Genomic DNA, 20,722 nt, shown 5'->3' with positions numbered 1-20,722 from the left:
TTATATTTAATGTTTTAAAGATTTTTTACTATAAATTAATTGTTATTTACTGTGCCGGTTTTTAGACAAGGTCTATACGAAATTATTTTACGATAGCAAGTGAGAGCAAGGATTTGTATAGTGAGACCCCCTTTACAAATCCTTGGTGAGAGGTATTTTAATACGATTTCATTCATTGGGGTTAACATGTATTGATTGTATATTTTTGTTAACTAGATTGTGCATTTGCACGTCACGTAGCGTAGAGTACCACTATAATTATTGTAATTGGTTTCCGGAAAATACGTACTTTTCCGACAAAGATTTTTAACCTTTGCACAAGTTATCTCCCTCTTTTTAAAACGGCTCTGCAGACGGTGTTTTTCGACGACCATATTTAGATTTTACTTGTAAAGAATAATTTTATTAATAACAAGGCGAATGTAGGAAAAATATGAATTCAAGGTGGAAAGGCAAGTATATGTTTTTTTTTCCAAACTATTAGCTTGTGATTTGTTAGGTTACTGTTTTCTTCGTATTTTGCTTCACACCTTCTGAATGTACGTAATTTTTTAGATTTGGAGGACGTCATGGCTATTTCAACTAGATGGACTTTAATAGGTCAACATCATGTTTACCATGATCTGTAGTTCTAAACACAAACCAGAACAAATGTATTTTTCATGAAGGTGCAAAACTCCCACAATTTTAATATTACAAATATATGAAAAGGGTGTCAGGGTACTTGATGTCTCAGCTAATCACCCCTTCAACATAATAATTGAAGTGCCCCCACCCCCTCGAGGTTGATGCTGCAGTTTTCAGGGCTCAACTGGAGTAGTGAGAAAACGGAACAAGTAGTTCAAAACCGAATTACAATTTTTATATTCATACGCGACAAATCATTTAAAAATGATTTTAAATTATCAAAATAAGTTAAATTTCTAAATCGCAAACACGTAGACAGATCGACAGGGTCGACAGGTTTACAAAGTAGACAGGTCGACAGGTTGACAGGGTGACAGGGTCGACAGATTGACAGAGTGAACAGGGTTGACAGAGTTAACAGGGTTGACAGGGTCGTAAAATTAACGGCATCCAAATTAATAGGTTCGTCAAATTGGCATATGGGGCATGAATGGAAATTTGAATAATGCCTTCTTCGCAACATTCTTTTTATGCCCCAGCGAAAAAATGTCGAGGGGAATATTAATTTACCCCTGTCCGTCTGTCTTCGTTCGTCAGTTTGTTCGTTCGTCTGAATAAAAATATATGGTTTGTCTGGATATCTCCTCCGACAGTTTTGAAGCTACAACTTTAATATTTTGTAGGATATTTATACCCATAAGGGAGGTGTGCATGGCAACATGATTTTGTTTTGTTTATTTTTAGTATTTTAAAACTTACAGGTAGCTGGACTTTGTTATTTTTTTTCGTAATAGCAGCATAAAGAAAACATGCATATATGGTTTGTCCTAGCTAACTCTTTCAACAGTTCTCAAGCTGGAACTCTTATATTATATAGAGTGTTAGAACTATTTCTGGGGCATCAAGACTTGTCATACAAACACAGCCATTTCAAGTTATATTTCTGCATCACTGTTTGCTAAATCTAATGTTTGCTTTATTTTAATATCCCCTTTATTTGACTCCCTTTATTTCAGCCAGGGACGTATATATAAGTCATTGTTTCAACACTGAGCACTACTGGTGAATCATAACTTTACTTTACTTTTCATATCTACTACATTCAACTTTGTGTCAGAAATTGTTTATACCAATAAGATTTAACGTTCTATTTTAGTGGGGTTTTTGTATAGTGATTTGTCCATTTCTATTTTGTTAAATGTTGGTTTTTTATAACCATTTTCAATCTCTTTTTACCAAAATCAATTTGAATTAATCGTATATGAATTTGTGTCGCCTTTATTCCATTTTGCAAATTAGCTACATTCAAGTAATGGAACGTAAAACCCATTATAATAAGATTTAATTGCACAGTAAAATAAAAGAAAATTCTCAAGAATATCTAATATGCCGGGTTATCATATTTAAAAATAGTTGTCACAACAAAAAACAAAGACAACCAAAAATTGTACAACAGTGGTAAATTTGTCCTCATTATGTAGGAAAAAAACAAAAGAAAACAAAAATTATTCATTGTCAAACATTATTCTAATTTATTGTCATTTTTTGGAGAAAAACTAGCAATGTCAAATAGCAATCTGTAGAAAACGTCTCCATTTTCAAAACTAAATCTGTACCTGTACATAAATTCATCTAATTTGGCAGGAAGTTTATTTGGTAAAATTCTAATCAAAAAGATACGTTGTTCCGGGAATTACCATATTTTCTGATATAAAACAAATGAACAGTACAAAAAACTACAATATTTTAAAAGCTAGTCCAAGCAGTCTCATTATTTAAAAGCACTATAGAAATTCTACATGCAGCATTGTACCATATAAGCACTAACATTTAAAGCAGTTACATGATAATTTAAGTATTGAACATATTAAGTATTACAACAAACTTTTCAGTAGAATTAGTCATCATTCCATGAATTTATCAAACTTTTAAAATTGAGAATGGAAATGGGGAATATGTCAAAGAGACAACAACCCGGCCAAAGAGCAGATAACAGCCGAAGGCCACCAATGGGTCTTCAACGCAGCGAGAAAATCCCGCACCCGGAGGTGGTCCTCAGCTGGCCCCTAAATAAAAATGTGTACTAGTTCAGTGAAAATGGCTCCTGACTTGGGACAGGCGCAAACATGCGGCGGGGTTAAACATGTTTTGTGAGATCTCAACCCTCCCCCTATAACTATAGCCAATGTAGAATAAAGAAACACACAGCGATACACACAGTTAAACTCAGTTCAAAAGAAGCCCGAGTCCGATGTCAGAATAGGTAACAAAAGAAACAAAGCAAAATGACAATGAGACATAAATTAACAAAGGACTACTAGCAGCTACTGACATGCCAGCCCTAGACCTCAATTAAATTGATTGAAAGATTCTGCCTTCATCATATGAAAATCAAGTACAACCCCTCCCGTTAGGGGTTTGTATCATACCATCATAAAATATATGAGAAGAACATAACCCGTATCATGCCAACAACTGGTTTTAGAATAAATGTGTTTATTTCCGATGCAGATTTGTAAACCCATATGCTTCAAGTTTTAAACATAGGAGATCGTGTAACAGGCATTTAAATGCCATGGAGAGGTCCATTAATACAACAGCAATACTCTTCTGTATTCAAGAGTTATTTTCAATTCTTTCAATACAGTACTTTTATTAATGTGTTTTGACTGGCATAGCCTGCTGTGAAAGCTGATAGAAATTAATGAAAATGAATGTTAAAATATTCTTCTAACTATTTGTATATTGCGTTTTAAAAACTTTATATGTCTGGCAGAATACCTACAGGTCTATAATAATTTGTGTATTATTTTTCTTATATAAGCTGGTACAATTTGTGCTTCTTTGAGTTTGTTAGGAAAAGAAGAGTTAGAAAAATTACTGGTTTAACTAATTAATAATCCACGACTGATTTACCGGAAGCCCTACGACACGGGCCATGCAGTAACGTTTCATGAAAAAAGTACTCACAAGCCATGTAGATTTAAAGAAATTTTATGAAAGAAGTTGATTGTTTTTGCTTGTAAGATCTTGCGTGTCTATGTAAAACAAAGTTTTGTGGGTACTGAACTTTCCCTTATCACACCGATTAGCGGATGAATACAAAATCAACTCAACAAAATGATTTATATGGTTAAAGAAAATAGAAAAAAAATTCTTCAAGTTAAAACCATTTTTACAAACGGTATTATTTCATCTCTGCATTTACAACAACATAAAAAATGGAAAATACTAGATGCATATAAGGACGAGAACATGATGATGCGTTGTTAATATGAATTTGAACCCTTCTTTACTTTTCACTAAACAGAAACGAACAGCCAAAGGTTACAGTCCACAGGAAGACATAAGTTTCACCATATTCAGACACATTATTCTGACTGTTGATTGCTCCTACCGTAACTGATCTTGATCTCGATACTGTTCGGTGACACGTCCGACGGACATTATTACACCGCACATCCGTCATGTAGCGATTAGTCCAAATATCCCCATCCCTAATATAACGCTATCTGCATATGAACTGACTTGGTCTGTTGAAGGTTCTATCTTGTTGAAAATGTCCGATGGTATTGAATTCAAGTCCTTTATAGTATTCGGGATAAAGCTAAATTTGAGTGAGTCTGAAAAAAGGATAAATATGCATGGGTTTGGTGATTTTTCTTGGTATTTTCAATTGCTCTGCTGGTATATGAGCTTTATTAAATAGTCCTTTGTGTAGAAGTATTAGCCTACTCGGTGTTCTTTAAATAATGGTAAATTGAGCTGTTTTAGAATTGCTACATGTCATTGATCTTTGTTCATAATCTCTGTTATTTGATGATATAAACCGGACCGCTCTCTTTTGAACGTTTTCTTATTCATCTTCATTTGTAAAAATAGTTTTAATGGCACTTGCTTCTCGGAGAACTTGCAGAAAATATACAATTTCAAGTCTTCGGCTTAAACCGGTCGTGGACCGAACCCACGATCTCCAGAGGCGAGCACACTGCCACATGCATGCAAGACCACCGAGTCCCGGTTTATGGAAATAGTAAAGAAAACGTATCTATACTACTAAAGGAAGAGAATGATTTCAGTGAGCCGCAACTCCTCTGAAACCATACAAAGTCGGAAATATTTGTGATATGACGTATAGATGTAGTGTTTTGCACTTCCTAAATTTGTCTTAGAAACAATCTCTTTTCCACAGAAAACGCCAATTATTGAGAAAATATCCAAATTCGGAGACCTTTATCGATCCGTGTCTTATACGCTTTCGCGCATGCTCAGTCGACGTACTGCCCGCGAAATCCAAGTGAATTTAATATTTTTATTTTCCAACCGAGGTGAATGGGGTCTTTTGATCCCTTTTGGTAATATCAACGGATTTTACGTAGCTCATACGGTTATTGAGTTAAAAGGGTTAAAAACTACTGAAAATCACACTTTGCCAAACTTTTCTTAGGGTATTTAATATTTTTATTTTCCAACCGAGATGAATGGGGTCTTTTACATTATATTCCTCATTTTCATCTCTTTAAAGAAATAGAATTAACCGTGTCCAAATCCTTACTGTGTCCACACTTTTTGTTTCAACACTTGCCCAATTGTACCGCGATTTCGCGGGCATCTTTTAGTAGAGTTCTAAAAGAATTTAAAAATATATCATTTTGGAATGTCCCTACGATAACAAACTTGGGAAGCATCCTCAGAAAAGTATAGGGCATTTATGGAACGCCAAGGAAAAATCCACTTTTCATTTCTTAGGATAGTAAATTTAATAGCCTTACGTTTTTAAAGCATAACATTGGTAACTGCCAGTCTTGCGGTACGTTTAATTTGAATTTGCATAACAATGAGAACCGTATTTTACCCGCTAAAAGCGGGCGTCTGTTCTTTTAACATATAAACCTTATAACTTTTATAAAAATGCTTGATTCTATTAGCACTTTTGTTCTTTGTCATGCATATTAATACAAAATAATGTGTTCTGAATTATTTGTATTTAATCTTGGCAAAGCAAGAAGTCCTAACACTTAAACAGCGAAGGGCATTCATTATCTTGGAAACAATTATTGCTATAGGAAAAGTGGATATAAAATAGAAATTCAACAACTAAAGACATCAAGTTAAACAATAGAAAACAACGTCACAAACTCCTAGTTACATAAAAGAATAGATACTATTAATCATAATTGACAGATCAGACGATGATATCTTGGTTTGTTGGCAACTTGCTAAATCTTAACTTTTACGTCATTGTTTAGCATGATCTATCCCAATTTTATTTGAGTTCCTTTTTTTATTATTATATTCTTCTAGAGGCGAAGAGAGTTTTCAAGACGCAACCTCTTGAAAATTACGTCCGTGAGTTACAGTAACTTTTAGTGTTTAGCAGTATTTTTGTTCTCTTCTGTACTTTTCGACATTGATTGTATTAGTATTGGTTTTGTCTTCCATATTCAAACAATATTTTATAACAGTATATATAAAATGTCCAACCATATATATTTTTAGCCATTTGTAGTGGAATAGCATTGGTTGTAGCAATTATTCATCCCGCAATTACGGATGTTTCAGAAGCAACAAGTAACTTTCCCGCAAATTTTACCAAGACTCAAAAAACAACTATCCAATTTGACAAATTAACTTCAAAACATATCAGTGGTTCGAAGGGACAAGAACTTAATCAAACTGGAATTCCAGTCGATCTGGTAAGTACAGAGTACATGTTCATTCAGACTGTTTTGATCATCGATTTTTAAAATCAGAAATATAAACTAGATCTGGTGAATTCCATCTGTAAACAAGCACTTTTGAGCAGAAATACTACTGTGTCCGTCCCAATTTACACTATTGTTTTCGCGAAACCGAAAAAATAATGGAAAGGTCATGAATTTACGTTCACCTCACTTTATGTTTAATTTTTCGTCGACCCTACTTTTATCGCAGACAGTATACGTATAGTCGCTACATATATAGTCACATTCAAATTAGGCTAAAGTTAATTTATTGACATTTGTTAGAGTTTAAGCACTTTTACATTATAATGTGTATAGTGTATAATTATTTGATTCGTTACTTTCTGTCTTAGATCGATACTCTGACGGGGAAAAAAAAATTCGAAGCCTTGAATTGCTAAGAAATAAAACATATGCATTCATAGTAGCAATAACCTGATACGAATGTATGATTTATATGTATAAATAACCATTATGATTTCTTCCAGGAAGGAAATGAAACAAAAAAAAAAAACGCACGGAATCTTCCTCCGCAAAAACTACTTCTCTGGACTCCTTCATGTCGATAGTGTTTTTCCATTGTTAAAAATTATGTATCTGAAGTAATAACCGACTATCAACGTCATAATCTTCAATTAGTGATTCTATTTTTGTCTAATAAAAGATATATAACGCACAATAGAATTAAACACACGATGAAATCATGAGTGTGAATGTCATTTAATACAATCTGAATGTGTAAGAACTACCATACGCAGTTATAATAAAGTTATTGTCTGCCCATCTGTAACATTTGATCTTTTTTTTTAATCCACACCTTTTATCTTTTTTTTTCGAGGCTAGCATTCAATCATAATATTAAAAAAAAAGTAAGCGGCTTCTAAGAAGCAACAGACAATACCATGGTTAAAATGGACCAGACAAATAACAGAACACCACACGCAACACAACACAGGAAGTTAAAAGACTGAGCAACAAGAAACCCAGTTCCGCTAGTTAGATTTTTGGCCTAATAAAAACTAACTTATCAGAGTCTAGAGCAATAATACAAAGAACACGTGTCAAACGGGGGTACTTTTTATAAAGCTGGACGATCACGAGATGAAAGTCACGACAATCAGATTCTTCAAATTTTTAACTGGTTTTTAATGTTTAGTTTTTAAATTAAATTAACCCCGTCCCAAATTTCTTTAGACTCGCGTTTCAAGGTTTTTCTATTGTTATGTTTATGGCGTAATTTGGTGGTAGAATACATATAAAGTGTCTTTAAATCTCTACCTAACAAGCACAGTCGATGTAAATGTAATTTTCATTCACTATTTCATACTTGTAAGGTTTTTCTAAATTTTTTTTCAGATGCAACTCAATGATCAGAAAGGTAACTTTTTATTGAATGGGTATTCAGTTAATCTGCTAGAAAGTATGAGTTTTCAATGTTTCTAGATATGTGGGTGTATAATATTTAAATTCTTTTTGTAAAATTCTACATCCCGGGTTTATCTTTTGATTAACTAACTCGTTTTACTAAGTATCTTTAAAAATTATGTATTATAAATTTCGTCTTAAAAGTCCAACAATATCACGCATTTTTTTTCCCTTTTCCTTCCTTCCTACAGCGGGATTTGAACCTATGTATAGGTATTTACTATGCTCTCACATTATATGTTTTTTTATATACGTCTAAGTATGTGTCAACACTACGACTGACATTCTCCATCGGATAACCAAGGATTATACAGGGCTAAAACCACACATTACATTTACTGCGTCTCAAAATTTAGTCCAACAATGTTAGATCTGCAAAGGAGTGGGGATAATAAGATAAAGGTACAGTTAATGGGCTATGTCACAGATTTTGGTAAAATTTATCACACTTTTTATGGCTCGTTGAACTATAACTGAAAATCTAGTCTGACCTGGGACATTATATGTAAGTATAATAGTCCCAGGTCTGACTGATAATTTAAACCGTTTGGCAGTGAAGTTCAATTGAATCGATTGTTATAAAATAAAGAGATTTGGTATGATTGTTAATTAAACAACTACTGGTATCCAAGTTCAGAGTTCATGACCTTTTACCGTACGACCTTTATCAATGAACAAAGTCCATGTCGTAAAGTCAGCGATATATATAAGGCGTGACAAAATGTGAAATAATTAAAAAAAAAACAAAAAAAAAACGGTCAGATTTATGATAAAACAATAAACGAAAAACAACAACAGATAGCAACCGACGACAATTATTACAGAAGGTGGCGTGTTAGACATGTCTGTGAGCGATTATCGCTCCACCAACCTTGGACAATGGTGTAACACCGCAACATAAGAACAAACTATCAAAATTAAATGCAAAAACAAAAACAAAAAATGGCTTGACTCATCAGATCGGCGTGAATGGCAAAAATAATTATCTTAAAGGCAAAAGACACGAAGTACCGAACTAAGGGTACTCGAAATTTCTGAAATCCAACCCAAAGCCAATAACAACTATTAAATGATTCATGTTCTCCCAGACTAAGGTATCAATCAGTACATACCAACGGATTTAGTGTAAAGACGTCCGAGAAAAGCTCGATCTTGTGCAATGCCAAAACATAAGCCCACAATATCGACAGGTGGTAAGATCACAAGTTTTCATAAATGTAAATGAGTCAACTGAATTGAATATAAGCAGCTTGACTTGTTTTGATTAATTTAACTTCGGGGTTTGATTGATTCTGTTTGGATTAAATTGAATTCTACTTATCAAATTCGTCAAACTAACCATAACTTCATACCAATTGTCGTCGAGCAAGTTCAAATGACTCAATTGACCTAGAAATTCAATTAACAGTCGACATCCAAATACAACCCTACTTTGATCCTCTTGTCGCCAACATTTTTCTTATTGCGATCGGCGTCTGTTGTAAGCAAGTCTAATAAATATTCGTAAATGTCAAGCATATCGTAAACCATACTTTTAATTGATCTGATACGACTATACTCGTCTATGTTGAACCAAACACGTCTTAGAAAAAAGACCTCCGCATGACGTCCATTGCGCAATGGGTCAATGTGGTTCAGCCTTCCCTGAAAGGTTTTACAGTAATAAGCCATTACTAATCGGTCGATTTTTTATCAGGTTAAGATGTCACTAATGATGTGTTTTCGATATTTCAGTTAAGCTTGTGAATACGACATCTGCTGAAAAAGACAAACCAGTTCTGCATAAAGAAACTATTATCAAGCAATTTAAGATTTCAAGTCAGTATCATCACATGATTAATCCTAGAGCAGTTAAACCAGGTGATATATTTTTAAGAGTAAAATAACGAAATTTTGAAAATAATCAAATCGACACAAAAATAATAAACTGAAATGCGTTTCCCAAATTGTTTTTAGAGAATAACAGAAATACCGGATCAGTCACTTGTTTCTAAGATTTATTTGTTTGATTGTATACGATTTTGTCTACCTTCTTTTACACTGGATTTTATCGTTCCTTATATTTGTGTGGTTTTCGTTTTGTTTGTGTATATTTTTCAAATTATCACGTCTCTTCACAATTTTTGGTTTAACTAGACATCATTGAGATGGGAGCCATCTCTGTGGACTCCGCTGTAAATAAGGTGTGGTAAAAAAATAGTAGGGAGAAGCTGATATAAAGCTTTTGACCTTGACCTTTGATCTAGGAAGTTGTACATACATTATGACACACCCTCTGGTGTTGGTTAATATACACGTCAAGTATAAACTTTGAAATCATAACGGTTCTCAAGATATAGAGCGCACACAATCTTTACCATAGGGCATGGCGTTGTCAACTGAAACCAGTTTTTGACCTTGAACTTTGACCTAGGAAGTTGTACAAACATTATGACACACCATCTGGTGCTGGTTAATATACATGTCAAGTTTAAAGTATGAAATTATAACGCTTCTCTAGATATAAAGCGGACACAATTTGTTACGGACGGACAGACTGATCACTATAGGGCGACCCGCTAGTGGCGGGCCCTAATTAGCAACCTCTTCTCATTTCAACAAATTTACAAAACATAATATGTTTGTATATCCTTTAAGAACTGTTGTCTATGTGATTTCATATCGCATGTAAAGCAGCTGGTGAATTTCACCGAAGAAAAATGTATTTAATCTACAAATACTAAACCGGATTCACAAGCACCCGTCAGGCGCATGGAAATCTGAATCGTGCCCATTTTTCTTGATTATTTTAAATGATACGAACTGCTTGTAACTTTTCAATTCCTAATTTTGTAAATGTTCAAACATGAGATTGTCACATTAAACTTAAGTTCACCTGTCACGATTTTGAATGTTTCTTTTATGTTGTTTGGTTTCACTTGCTTTCAAAGATTTTAAATCTTTTTGTTTCCCAACTTATTTTTTGTAGAATATTTGAAAAAAAAATACTCTAGATAACAGGTTTTGTGTGCAGAGAAATAAAATGATGTAAATTTTAGCAGGTTTGCACGGAAAACTTTTATCAATTAAACATATGTTTTTATCATTTGCACTTAAATAATCCGACAAGCAAATCATCTCCAACTGAGTCAGGTAAGCTAAACATAGCCTCTCATATTTCTCATATTGAATATTTATTGTTTACTGGAATTTATATATATTATGAATTTAGTACTTATTCTATTGCATTGATATTAATGCATAGTTTTTTGTTCAAAGAGACCAATCAGAGGGTTTGCTCAAACTGAATAAATGTTACTAGTAATTGAATAGAAAAATGAAAACAAAACTTTAGAAATGAAGAACGTCCGAAGTGCTTTTATGAATTAACCTTCATATGGAACGCTCAATCCCAAAATTTTAACCAATGATATATAAAAAACACAAGCCTTATAATTTTGTACGCCAGACGAGCATTTCATCTACATAAATACACATCAGTGACGCTCGAATCAAACTGGTTGAAATGTATCGAAGATAAACAGACAATCCAACGATCAATCGGAAATATATGAAAACAAAGTCCACAGTTCACCACACAGAAAACTTAATTCTTGGCAACATGAACGATACAGTGAGCGATGTATTTTAGAATTATTTGTTCAACGAGAAACTCGCAAGTCATGAATACATCCACGATACATACTCTCGGGAAGACTTGGCAACATGTGTATCTTATTCAGATACACTTTACAGATAGATAAAAGTTATTTCTGCAATATAGAGTCAGGACATATAATTATAGGTTGAATGCATTTTGTAAATTATTTACAATTTGCTTGCGATTAAATAACATCAATGACACTAACCATCTTGATATTGAAAGTATATTAAATCTAAAAGTATTTTCTTTTAAATTCATTGTCTATTGAGATGGATATAAAGTACGCGTCAGGCACGTGGAAATCTGCCTTGTGTCTGTGTTTTGCCACTTGCAGTTTCACGGTATGACTGCTGAATGACTATCAGTACAACATCATGCAATCTACCAGGATACATAGTCCAGCCCTGGCCTCAGTGACTTATTTTCATTTTTTATCAAAAACGATTGGGACAATGTCCGAGTGCTCAAATACGAAAAATGTATAACAAATGGTAAAACTAGATGAAATAAACATGTAACATACCATAAATACTTGTATACTGTATGGAAACTAACATTAACAGGAGCAAATCCCTTGCAGTCGGAGTTGTGGAAATCTTATTTACACAAGTAACGCTATATTACGGAACGTGACGTTTCTACGGTAAAACGTAGACTAAAGGAATATTTGTATTGGTAAAGATTTTCAAAGTTCAAACTCGTTAAATCAACGATTTTGCACCTCATCTTTTTTGTATGCGGAATGACTCAATGGCGACAGAAAAAATAAACAATGAAAATAAGTCACTGAGGCCAGGGCTGGACTACCAGGTTACAGTGTTTCAGTACTTGAATTGTTTAAATGATACGTGTTGTTTGTAACTTTTCAGTTCACAATTGTGTAATTGTTACAAAAAGAGGTTGTTCAGTTGACCTGTGACCATTTGTAATGTTTTGTTAAAGTTGTTTTGATTTTTCTTGGTCTCAAAACTTTATATCTGTTTGTGTCCAAACTATTTTTTCTTGCGTATCTAATGAAGGTTATTTTAGAATTCTAGAAAACAGATTTCGTGAACAGAAATTTGAAAGACGTAGATTTCAGCATGAAGTCAAGGACGATTTTTATCTGTAAAATGTATTATTATTATTCACACATAGATAATGTGGCAAGCACAGCATCTCCAACAGAACCCACGACAATAATAAAACCAACGACAATAATAAAACCAACGACAATAATAAAACCAACGACAATAATAAAACCAACAAGTAAAGGAACGAAACACACGACCAAAGTACCAAAACATGTTACGTCAGGTAAGCTAAAACAAGTAGCCTCTCATATTTCTAAGAGTGGATTTCTTATATTGAATTTATAATTTACTGGCATACATATTATGAATTTAGTACTTATTCTATTGCATTGACATTAAGACATTATTTTTCCAAAGAGACCAAACAAAAAGAGTTTGTTCTAACTTCATAACATGTTATTTGAATTAAAAAAAAAATGAAAACATCCCTTTAGATGTAGTTCGTCCGAAGCGCTTTAATGGATATACCTTTGGAGTTTATCAAGGTATGCTGTAAATCATTTCAGTTACAAAGTACAGACTACTGAGCCGATAATACCTATGTGGACTAGCAGTCCATCAGTAGTCATATCGGTATCATTTAGGAGAGAAGAATTCTCATATCGAATTTAACAGTTTACTTTCACATAAATTGTTGATGGTAGTATTTTGTGAAGAAACCAAACAACAAAGAGGTTGTTCCACTGTACATAATGCATATAATGAGTTAATTGAACTTATTTACTCACCGGAATATGCTTTACTAGTATTGTGGTCAAATCGGATTTTATTTTGTCATTTGAAATGAGTAAATAGTACTCATCGGTGGAAATTTTACTAGTTTTCTTTACAAAAAAAAGGTTGGTCTGCAGATATGATTGCATCCATTTTTTTTTATATGGAACACTGTATACGATTGACTGATTCTGATATTCTGTATGCTTCGCTATTTTGAATTTTGGTCGACAAACATCAAAATTTAACATTTTTAATCTCAATATCACTTTAGAACAGTTGAGTATGCTCGAATAGAACGCTTTCATGTCCTTTGACAGTATTATTTAAACTTTGTTAATCCATATTATAGAAATGCGTATTGTTCTGAGCTATCCAATGGTTAACATTTGTTTAGATCGTTGATATACATTTAAGTATGTGTAAAATAAAATGGAAAATATAAGATTTTATCCGTGTTTGATTTTTTTTAATGTTCTGTGTATCGTATTTTGGAATGTCTTCAGTCACGTGTTTATGGAACTAAAATGATCTTATGCCTTATTTAAAGTATAAGATTCAAAAGGGAGGGGGGAACAAACAAAAGAGAATTGTTACTGTTACTGAAAAACAGACAACACAAAGACCAACCAGAAAAATACGAGAATACAAATAACAGTCAACAATTCACCACACAGAAACCTTTAGATTCGGCATCATGCACGATAACGTGAGTGATCAATTTCAGAAAAAAAAATCTACCGAAAAACTCGTTAGTCATGCACATTCATCCTAAATTAGTGAAACGATCAAGTTTAGTCGTAAGATGTTTTGGGGGAAAACAGATCCTGGCTCTTGGACAGAATTGGTTCACGATACAATCTCCAGGGGAGAGTTGGCAAAAGGCACGATACAAGCTCTAGGGAGAGTCAGCAGCAGTTGCTTCACCAGTAACACAGCGATATGTAGTGAATTTCTTCCCAATAAAGATTTCAGCTGATTTTTATCTTTATATTTTTCGTCAGATGAAAATAATTCAAAGACATTTATTACAGAAAATGGACCGGAGAATACTAAGAGTACCACACCAAGTCAAACAGTTGGACCAGATGAAGTATCAGATGCTGAAGCATGGGCAAGTTTAGCTGTTGTGATGGTAGTTTTGATACTGATCGGAGTTGCAATATCCTGGTTAGTTCACAATTTCGAATCAAACATTTTGTATATTAAGGATATCCATGATTGGTTATTCTTCTTTATTTTTATCATTATAGAGTTACACAAGAAATAACAAGTTTTTTTTCAGAAAAAAGGAAAACAATACCATTACCCACTGAACCCAGAATGACATTGAAAATAAATTATACAAAATAGAGATAAAGTTAATCAAAAGCAGTAAATAATTCACTTGAGAAATGGCAGTAAATTGCCCAATAGGAAAGTATGTCTCGAATTAATATAAAAGTAAGGAGATGTGGTGTATGCCAATGCGACAACTTTCCACCCGAGTCCAGATGTAAGCAAATTTTTAACCCTTTTTAAATTTGGCAAATCTACCTTTTTTTTAATTTAACGACCGTATCATAAAATGTCAATTAAGACTTTCAATGTAAAATTTGGTTACTTTGACTTAGGTAATACTTATATTGTCGAAAATCCTTCATTAAAGGGGCATTACCTGTCAAATTCATGTTCACCGATTTGACTCAAATTCTTATATTCGACTTATAACTTACTAAAACGCATATCCAAATTATAAAAAGTCTAAAATAAACATATTCCTGACTTGGTACAGGCATTTCCTTATGTAGAAAATGGTTTAATAAACCTGTTTTTATAGCTAGCATAATCTCTCACGTGTATGACTAACAGTCGCATAGAATTCCATCATATTGACAACAATGTGTAAGCAAAACAAACAGACATAATTGGTAAAAATGTCAAAAATTGGGGTACAGCAGTCAACATTGTGTTATAATCTTAATCTCTATAAAAACAAAGAAAAACAAGTGAAACTGTGAGCTACTGCCCACTGACGATACCCCCGCCCAAATATTTCGGTAAACAGGAAGTTGTTGAGTGATGAATCTGAAAACGCATTACACGGTATAGCTGACCCATATGAACCCTGAAACCAAATTTCAGAAATCCTTGTAATGTAATTCCTGAGATAAATGTGACGAAAATTTTCAACTACTTGGATGTCATGTGTAAAATGATGTGAGTGTTCGATAAACAGGAAGTTGTTGAGTAATGAATCTGAAAATGCATCACACAGTATAGCTGACTCATATAAACCCTGAAACCAAATTTCAGAAATCCTTGTAATGTAGTTCCTAAGAAAAATGCGACGAAAAATATTCATGGGACGGACGGACGGACTGACGGATGGATGGACGGACGGACGGACAGACAGAGTTAAAACAGTATACCCCACTTTTTAGACACTCTATAGACAAAGTACATAAGCAAAAATGAAAGACAACAATACAAAAAATGACAATATCACAATAACAAAATGGCGGAATGTATAAATACCGAGCCACGCCAAAAGGAAACAAACTTTTAAATGATGAAAAAATCCTTAAAAGAAAAAAAACGTATATTATATGTGGAATAAAAGAAAGTTGTAGATAAGTTTAACCTAACTACCAAAGATCTGTCACCAACACTTTATTCTTATTGAATGAATAACGATGATTAATTGAAAGGCATCTGTATGCGAGGTTAATTTCTTAAGGATTGCACATTAAGATGTGGTAAGTTTTGAACTGTTTTGGTCCCTTGTTTTACTTTGGATAGTAAAATATCAATAGGTACAAAGAAGGATGGCCAATTAAATCAATACAGAAAAAAATAAGTTTTAACACACCACTCTCTATGGTAAGGGGAGGGTTGAGCGCACGCATACATTTTTAACTCCGCCTATGGAACGCCAAAACTGTCTTATTAGGCCACACCAATTTGATTTTTAGTTCTTCGGACAAAAGCTCCAAAAAATATGGGGCGAGCGAGCGAAATTTTTTCGATTGTATTTATTTCTTTAAAATGAGTTTTGTTGAGGCGGGTGCTCTACAAGTGGAGCGAGCGGTATAATATTTTTTTTTAAATTGTGCGATTTAGAATTTTATGTACATGTAGAACTGGTTACTTCAAAGAAAAAGGAAGATAAACATGCTCTTATGCATATAATTTGATGTATTTGTGCCTGTAGTACAGTCTGTACCATACCCAACTTTCTGGTTCGCTTTGGTTTAGTATAATTTTGATTATTTTCGTCAAATAAGCTTTGACTGCGTGAATTTTCATTAAAAATTAAATTCATACATGTGTATATATTAAGGAAGCATAGCAGATGCAGTTTAGCAAGAGGAATTATGTTAGTGAGGTAAATTTAAATGAAATGTGTTGAATACAATTAAAATATGTGTATGCATTCCAAAAAATGCCCTAGAAAAAAATAATTATCTTTTGATATAGTAGTTTATTGGCTGCTTGACATCCAGTTGGAACTATTTATCCATAATAGGATCAACATAATGAGTAAGGTGAATAGTTCAACAACATCCTCAGTAAGATAGTTATATTGCTATGCATGTAGATCTCAATGTGTTTAAACATTCCCTTAAAATACCGTTAACCAAATTCACATGCATTATTCTGACCAGAGACATGTGTATATATGTCTCTGTTCTGACTTAGCAAAATACTTTTTCCTTTTGCCCCTGAAACCTGCAATATATTTCAAACTGTAAGTGGTTGCACCAATAACACATCCCTAATTATTATTAGCATGCCAATCCCAATACCACCACTTTGGTCTCGAACGTTGGAACTCTTAAATTTTCCCTTACAAAAGAGTTCTGATTGTATGTCAATATTATGTGGGTTGGTGGTCTAGTGGTTAAGACCGATGGCTACAGTGCTGAAGGTCCCGAGTTCGATTCTCACTCGAGACGTCGAATTTCAGTACATCAGTAGGGTGATTTTCACCCTTCCACACACATCTCTGGTATCCAGACCGGAGTTTAAACTAGATTGGGGCCTCGGTAGGTCAAAGTTGTTCCCAGCTTTTTTTTGACCTGGAGATCAATCTTCTGAAATCTCTTCGGGTTGTCTGTTCCCGCCGAGAAGCCCGGTGGTTCTCTCCGAGTTCTTCGGCTTCCTCCACCATAACAGACTTCCCGGTGTCCTTCACGCTCCCTTGGGCGGTGTTGGGGTGGGGATTGTTCTGGTGGTGGGTTAATATTGTAAAGGACACATCTCCATTAATCCTAAGGGAGTGTACAGGGATCCGCAATCAAGGGGTGCGTCTACAGTTGCGGAATCTCGAAGTACATACATACAATAAGGGGATATGAGGTTTTCATCAAAATAAGATAAATCTGTCATTTTTTAAAAACTCATGTGAATTTAATATTAATTTCATCCAAGACAGATAGCTCTTTTTAAGTCTGTTGCATGTAGTCCGAGATTACTCTGACGTCCACCGGCTGTTTTGCCAGACAAACTGGGGCCATGGGACAACAGCGCCCCATCTTGTCTGGCAAAACAGCCGTTGGACGTCAGAGTAATCTCGGACTATGTCTGTTGGTACAATGATCGGGGATGACAATGGTTCTAACTTCTAACAAGTACTGATGTGATCGTGGTCACCTAACGTAAGATTTTTTTTTATTTTTGTCTCCTAGAATAGGTCTTCATAGGTAAAACGAAATGCGTTTAAAATAACTGTGTTTAATAACTATTTGTCCTCGGCAATGATCCGACACAACTTCATGTTTGCATCCCGATTTTTGACCTTTTATTTACAAATCAGTTTATCACGTGCGTTTGAATCGATCACATATGCACAAGAAAAACGTCTAAAAGAAAAAAAAAATGTCAAGAATAAACTGATTTTGGAGCGGCATGCGGCCCAAAAATTATCGGAAGCGGTAATTATTTTTTTTTATTGAAAAGTCAATTTCTCCAAAACAGGAGCGGGAAAATCCAAAGAACTATTAATCAAATTGGTGTGGCCTTATGCCTATTTTCATTATATGATGTGCATTTACCTTTATATGATGTGCACTTGCCATTATATGATGTGCAAACACCTTTATATGGTGTCCAGTTGACATTATATGATACGCAAATCTCCTTATATGATGTGGAAATATACTTATATGATGTGCAAACATACTTATATGATGTGCAAACATATTTATACGATGTGCGAATATACTTATATGATGTGCAAAGATCATTATGTGATGTGAAAATATACTTATATGATATGCAAATGTACTTATATGATGTGCAAATGTACTTATATGATGTGCAAATGTACTAATATGATGTCCAAAGATCCTTATATGATGTGCAAATATACTTATATGATATGCAAATATCCTTATATGATGTGCAAATATACATAAGACACACCCACGTTCATTTTGATCTATAAAGAGGTTAAACTCCTGACTATCTTACTGTCTGTCGATACATTTATTTTTGGCATTGCACAAGTCATGTCTTCTTTGACTGTCCAAACGTTAAAATACTAAATCCCTGGGATGTGTTTTAGTTGATTTTAGTCTCTGATGCATGATTTTTTATTATTAATTGTTTTGGCTTTTAACTAGCTGTCAGTAACTACGAGTACTCTCAAATCGTACTTTCTTGTTTATTTAACCTGTTTATACTAATTGTAAAGCTTTTTTGTTATTTTATTTTATTCAGGGTTATATCTGGTTTATATACCAGCTTTGATAAGTGTTTGGCATTACTATAAATTTTCACTTCGTACTATGAACATCAAAATTATTTATTTTGTAAAAATATTTCCTTTCACTATGGACATGTACAACAAAATTGTTTTCATTTTCCTGTGTTTAAAATAATTGCAAATGGCTGATATTTTTGTTCGTGCACATTGTTTTTCTTAAATTGTTTGACATTTCATACCGATATAACATGCTACTTTTATTGTTCTTCCCATAGTTTATTTATTTTGTGTTTGCATTGTATCATAGGTCAAATTTGTTTGTTCATTGTGTGTTCATTGGTGTTAATATGTCCTTTGATTGAGTTAAGCTATTTCAGTTGATATTTTATAGTGTGTCTTTCTATGTTGTGATGTTACACTATTGTTTCAGAAAAAGGGTGAAGGTTTGGTACCATTAAAACGTTTAAACCCGCTGCATTTGTTTGCACCTGTCAGGAATCTGATGTTCAGTAGTTGTCGTTTGTTGATGTGGTTCATAAGTGTTTCTCGTTTTTTATATAGATTAGACCGTTGGTTTTCCCGTTTGAATGGTTTTACACTAGTAATTTAGTAATTTTTAGGGCCCTTTATAGCTTACTGTTCGGTGTGAGACAAGGCTCCGTGTTGAAGACCGTACTTTGACCTATAATGGTTTACTTTTTTAAATTTTTACTTGGATGGAGAGTTGTCTCATTGGCACTCATACTACATCTTCTTATATCTATTATATCATGTGCAAACATCTTTATATGATGTGGTTGTCTCTTTATATTATGTGCTTGTAACATTATATGATGTGGTTCGGATTGCTTCATTATATGATGTCATAACGTACTTATATGATGTGCTTTCATCGTTGTTATGGTCAATAAACATGATCACGATTACACTCTATACGTCATAACTGATTCCGATCTGCTTCTCCGGATAACTATAAACCTGTATAAATATGTGTAAATATCGTTTGGAAAATTGATGAGATAAACCTTGGCACTTTGCTACCTCGTTTTAATGATGAAAAAATCCCATCTGATATTGTTGGAAAATGGTCAAAATAAGTATTGCAAAGTTTATAGGTTTTATCGATGGGTTTATAAAATAATTAACATACGGTAAAAGTGATATTATGACAATCTAATTAAAATATAGACATTATTATTAGTTCTTTGATTTCGTTATACACATATATGTGTACGAGCACGTGAGTAAATATAGATATGAATTTTGATTAGATTGATATTATGGGTCCTCGAGTGTACCTGCAGTTCAAATATTTGATCTACAAGATAATATTCTGCAGTTTTTTTTATGACAGTTTACTGTTTCTGATCTAGCAGCTCCAGCCTCGTGTTAGCTTCCGAAAGTGCAAGTTATAGAAAAAATGAGACAGTGCAATTCAAAGAAAAATTGAGACAGTGCAATTTAACAAAAATCAACGTTTTAAACATTTCGGAGGAAGAATTAGACCCATTAAAAAAAGAGCTGATTGAAAAAGTTCCCTGCTGTGGCAAAAATATGATAAAAGAACTTTAAATTAGTTGTATTTCTATGCCAATTAAGTTATAGTCATTTTTGATAGTATCTTATATTATAAGCTATAAACGTTTCCTACGAATGCAAAATTATACCGATATGGATAATAGGAGATATGGGATAAACTTCAACTCGGTGCATTACATTTGCACTCACATTTGCACGTAAAAATCATTACATTTATGCACAATTTTTTTTATTTCGTATGCTCACATTTTTATAACAGTTTCAACTAATCAGCTACCAGAAACATACA

The 20,722-nt window shown here is 33.5% G+C and overlaps 1 protein-coding gene across 1 annotated transcript in view; it reads left to right on the top strand.

Moving 5' to 3' along the window:
• Nucleotides 1–9,513: 9,513 nt before the first annotated feature.
• The window catches only part of LOC127728706 (uncharacterized protein DDB_G0287625-like), a 77,233-nt gene continuing 66,024 nt past the window's right edge, over nt 9,514–20,722 (top strand). The window contains exons 1-3 of the mRNA XM_052236342.1: nt 9,514–9,635; nt 12,556–12,714; nt 14,240–14,375. Of these exons, the coding sequence (XP_052092302.1) occupies nt 9,608–9,635; nt 12,556–12,714; nt 14,240–14,375 (323 nt within the window). The 5' untranslated portion in view covers nt 9,514–9,607. The remainder of the gene's footprint in view (nt 9,636–12,555; nt 12,715–14,239; nt 14,376–20,722) is intronic.

Source organism: Mytilus californianus, unplaced genomic scaffold, assembly GCF_021869535.1.
Source record: "Mytilus californianus isolate M0D057914Y unplaced genomic scaffold, xbMytCali1.0.p SCAF_2, whole genome shotgun sequence".
NCBI lineage: Eukaryota > Metazoa > Mollusca > Bivalvia > Mytilida > Mytilidae > Mytilus > Mytilus californianus.
This window is presented reverse-complemented; position numbering and strand designations above follow the sequence as displayed.